Source organism: Alligator sinensis, unplaced genomic scaffold (assembly GCF_000455745.1).
Source record: "Alligator sinensis unplaced genomic scaffold, ASM45574v1 scaffold722_1, whole genome shotgun sequence".
NCBI classification, from domain to species: domain Eukaryota; kingdom Metazoa; phylum Chordata; order Crocodylia; family Alligatoridae; genus Alligator; species Alligator sinensis.
Window position 1 is genome coordinate 938,873 of NW_005842345.1, and position 4,785 is coordinate 943,657.

The 4,785-nt window shown below is 47.3% G+C and overlaps 1 protein-coding gene across 1 annotated transcript in view; it reads left to right on the plus strand.

Moving 5' to 3' along the window:
• PIWIL2 (piwi like RNA-mediated gene silencing 2) overlaps positions 1-4,473 on the plus strand; it is a 28,274-nt gene extending 23,801 nt beyond the window's left edge. The window contains exons 20-23 of the mRNA XM_025210363.1: positions 3-84; positions 1,917-2,170; positions 2,830-2,937; positions 4,154-4,473. Coding sequence (XP_025066148.1) covers positions 3-84; positions 1,917-2,170; positions 2,830-2,937; positions 4,154-4,310 — 601 coding nt within the window. The 3' untranslated portion in view covers positions 4,311-4,473. The remainder of the gene's footprint in view (positions 1-2; positions 85-1,916; positions 2,171-2,829; positions 2,938-4,153) is intronic.
• Positions 4,474-4,785: the final 312 nt, after the last annotated feature.

Sequence of the window (4,785 nt, forward strand, 5' to 3'; positions counted from 1 at the left end):
AGGGTTGTGTTCCAGATGCCTCATCAGGAAATCGCAGATGGCTTAAAGCTGTGCCTGGTGGGCGCTTTACAGAAGTTCCACGAGGTAAGGACATGGCAGATGGATGAAACTGCATCTCGCCTGAGACAGGCATCACTCCTGTGAGCTAGAGTGCTGCTCCATTTGTGGGGCAGCATTGTGGGGGCCACTTGCTGCCTTCAAAAGTGATTGGATGCTTCTGTGGACATCAATATTTAGAGCTGGCCTACGTGGCACACCTCAGAAAAGGTGTGAAAATTCAGGGTCTAAGTCTGTGACTATTAGAGATCCGGGTGAGACCTGTCTGGGAGCCAGATGATCATGGCAGCCTCCTGCAGGGTTTTTATGCCATCCATTGAACTGTTTGCTGCTGTCTGCTCCCAGAGGTGGCATGGAGGATGGAACAGACCTCAGGCCTTCCGTGGCCATCGTATATGCACTGCTGTCTATAGAGCACCATGAACTGAAACGTCTCCTCCATCCCACTCTGATAAAGCAGATGCACGACTTGGTCAAACTGTAACTTGCTTGTTCATGAGGTGCCAGCTTTGGCAACACAAATGGAAATCCATCCTGACTGGCAAAATCGGGCAGGTTCAGTGGAAGTGTGAAAGTAATAGAGTAGTTGCTTTGCAGAACTCACTGACCCCTTGTTGTTTGGACCAAAATGTGAGACCTTCTGTTCGTATCTCAGGGACTCGCTCAATTACCTTGATGAGGATTGCTGCATAGTTGGAGCCATTGTTGATTTCTTTTTCTTGCTTTCCTTCCTGCTACCTGTTTTAACCGGTTAGATCCTCTTATCACCGAGCAATCGGTTTATAGCAACCTTTTATATTACTATAAAACTTCTCCATGCAAGAAAAGGAATGTTACAATGTGTGTGAAAGTACTGGGCCACGTATGCAGCTCCTTAATTTACCAGACTTGCTTCAGAATAGCAGCCAGTGCCTCTGAAACAGGCATCCATGCCTCTACACCTGTGGAGGATAGTTCCATCTGTCTAGTGCATTTCCAGCCCAGTTCTTCTGTAGGCTTTTCTCTCTTAAGCTTCCCTTGGGAAAGGCACTAAATTAACAGCTCTGGAAACAAGTCACATAGCAGGTCCCTGATGGGCAGTGGTGGGTGTAGGATGAACTATTCTTCACCTTTGTCCTGTTATCCCTTCACCATGATCTGGAAGTAGACTCCTGAAAAAGAGTTCAGACCTCCATGACCTGTTCAGTCCATAGCCTTCCTGGGTCCCAAGGGTACTAGTGATGGTGATAGGTTTTAGGGTGTAGATACCTGCCTATTTGGAACTAAACTGAGATTTGGCAAACTCATTTCACGCAGGAGTTGAACAAACAAGGAAGTTGACACCAGAGGCAAAAGGCCCTGTGCTCAAGCCTGAAGTGTCAGAAGGTGAACTCTGTGACCCGTGAAGCTGCCTTAAAGTGATACCTTGCATGTGAAGGGAGGGAGTGGGAATTTGTAGTTCAATTGATAGAAGTGGCACGCTTCCCAGTAAGATCTGGCATGGCATTGTCTTTGTCTAAAAATACTATTCCCAGATTGGGGTGGGGGGTGGAGGGGTGAAGTCTGAACATGAACACCAATGCCTCAGCTGCTAAATTCAGAGGCAGTTCAGTTCAGGCTCTCCAGTGCTGCATTGTTTTTCCTCCAAGTGATGCTGAATTGCAGCAGTCACTTTAACTAAAAGGCTTGTGTTCTACCCTCCTCCTTGCAAACTGCACTTTGTCAGCAGAGGCTGTGCTTACCGGGCAGGCGTGCTGTGCCTGTGCAAGCCAAAATCCCAAATATAATGTGGCCTCCTTCACAGGTATGGGTTGCTGCAAGCCATCCAGCCCTATAGAAGATCCTGGGCCATCCATGACGTTACGTTGTTTCTCGTTCAGGTGAACCACTGTTTACCCGAGAAGATAGTGGTTTACAGAGACGGGGTATCAGACAGCCAGCTGAAAATGGTGGCCAACTACGAGATCCCACAGCTCCAAATGTGCTTCCAAGCCTTTACAAACTACCAGCCCAAGATGGTGGTCTTTGTGGTTCAGAAGAAAATCAGTGCAAACTTCTATTCAGCTTCTTCGGAGGACTTTGGGTGTCCTCCCCCCGGGACAGTCATTGACCACACGGTTACCAGCAGAGAGTGGTGAGTGGCAGGCAGCCTGCAAAGGCCCATTCTTTGTTATCATCTAGCTCTTGCCTTTCCTGTCATTCTGTAGCCTCCCTTAGAAGCAGAGAGGTTACATGCTTCACCTGTGGTGTGGGTTGGGCATGGCTCAGCCCTGCCATATAGCCAGGAGCTGTCTGTTCTTTTTGGAGGGTTTAATGGGTTTGATACCTAGGTCTAATGATGCATTTTTTCCTACAGGTTGCTTTTTGTGTACAAAGAGCAGGACGTGTCATTTCTGCATGTGCATTGCAACAGCATTTTTCATAGTGGGGTATTTTTCCATTGCTCTTGACCTGCAGGTGGGTTCCTTGCCACAACACAAGTGACTGCATTTCTAACGTAGTGAAGGAATGTGGCTTTGGGAGGAAAAGCCCATTCTGAGTCTGTATATCTGTGGCATTGCAACTCTGCTAACCTTAAGGTTGTGATGCTCTTTTACTGAGCAGGGCACATTAAGAGAATAGGCAGGAAGGTCATACTGTGATTTCAGCTTTGAATGATGCCTTAAGGCAAATTTCAGTCTCCAAACCTTGCACCCTTCTCACATAAGGTGTAGAGGGAGCTGCCACAGGCTTTTCCCCACTTTTCCAGGCACAAAATTGGATGCTTTCTCACAGATATTTTTTTGTCCTCAGGGTAGATTTTTATTTGTTGGCTCACCACGTCCGTCAAGGCTGCAGCCTCCCCACCCACTACATCTGTGTGCTCAACACTGCCAACTTGAGTCCTGATCATATGCAGAGGTAAGAGTAGGGTCAGGAAGTACTCCAAGAACCCCGATATGCAACATGATGCCACTGAGGACCAGAATGTTCCCTAGTTCAGTCCCACTCCTAGAGCGTGGTGAATGGCGATTCCCTGACATCTTTGGATGTGAGTGCAGATGTGTCTTATGTTTAACTGCCTCCCCACAACAGGAAATGAACTCAGCGTGGCTCACCGTCTCCGTTTCGGAGCTAGTGTGTTATGCTTGGGCTGGCAGAATCATTGGCTAGTTTTCCACCTTGCTTGTTCATAGGAACATCAGCTTGAGGTATTCCTGCATGCTCTCAAGAGAAGTCCTTTTCAGAAGTCCAGTGATGATGGCATAAGATTTGGCATGCTTTGGCCATTTCTTGTAATCTGATATTTTCCAGTAGGATTTACCAGAGTTTCTCAATGTTCTGGTACAAGCTGAAAAAGCATAGAATTTTGCTGGCATCCTACCTAGTATTCTTTCCCAGGCTTGATGTTGCAAGAAAGTTAACTAGAGCCCAGTGCATATTTATACAAGAACAAGGTTAAGCCTGTTCCTGTCCTGCCATAGCTGATGGGCTGGAACAGCAGGGATGTAGGGGAATGAAGATAGATAGAAGAGAAAAGGAAGATTGGATACTTTTGTGTAATTTTCTACATAAGACAAGGAAACAGGGAAGAGAACTGCAAACAAGTTTAAAGCAGATGCGCAAAAGATGATTTCTTTCCAATTCGTGGTTAGCATGGGGACCAGATTGTTGCAGTGTACTGTTAGAGAGAAAGGGTTAGAAAGATTGCCAGAAAACTTGGATGTTCCTTTGGATGTTGAGTACACACCCAGTTGCATGGAGTACAGTAGTTTATTTTGTTTAGAAGAGAAAAAGGTGAAACCTTGTGCTGTAAACTCAAGCTGGCCATTTCTTGACGGGGACTGGGGAAGAGTTTCCTCTGCAGGTTGATCACTTCCGTAGTGGCCCAGCAGGGATTTTTACAGCTTCCTCTGACGTAGCTGGGTACCAGTCCTTGTCAGAATGGGAACAGGGATCTGCCCCAGCATGGCAAGTCGGTGAGAGTGGGGCCGGTCTTTCGAAAGCACTTCTGATGCACCTGCAAAGAGTGCTTCTAATACATTCATGACAAGTGGTATTGCTCCGTAGAAGAAGGGAGTCCTGGGGTGGAAGAAATGCATCTTCATACACTCTTCTTTCCCTCTCACGTTCCCAGGTTGACTTTCAAGCTCTGCCACATGTACTGGAACTGGTCAGGCACTATCCGTGTACCAGCCCCATGCAAATATGCCCACAAGTTGGCCTTCCTCTCGGGGCAAGTACTGCACCATGAGCCGGCAATTCAGCTGTGTGACAAGCTCTTCTTCCTGTAACCTGGAGAGCCGGGAAGTGTGGATGAAAATCCAGGTCTGCACACTGGACAGGGACTGTTTCTGCTGTTCTGGGGACACTGCACCTGGCTGCCTCTGCTGATTTGTTGGAAGGGAGACTTTTTTTTTCTTCTCCCCTAAAGTTCTGTTTTATAAAAATAATAAAAAGAACATTTTGTTACTCAGAGTTGAGTCCTTTTACAGGTGACACAAGCATTCGAGTGAGGGGAAGGGATGTTGATGGGGGAGGAGAGGGGGGCTCTGTTCTGGGTTCTGCTTCTTCATTTCTGCTTCTGTCCTGTGTATGAAAATGGAAGCAGGATGCCAGGGTGACAACACCATCCTGCTGGACTGATGGCAGGGAGGCCGGCTAAACTGGAAAGAGGTGAAGGGCAGAAAGACAGGTGATGATCAGGGCTTTGGTCAGGAGTGAGGAAAGTAGGTTGGTGAAGATAAGCATGCCTTAGCTTTGACACCA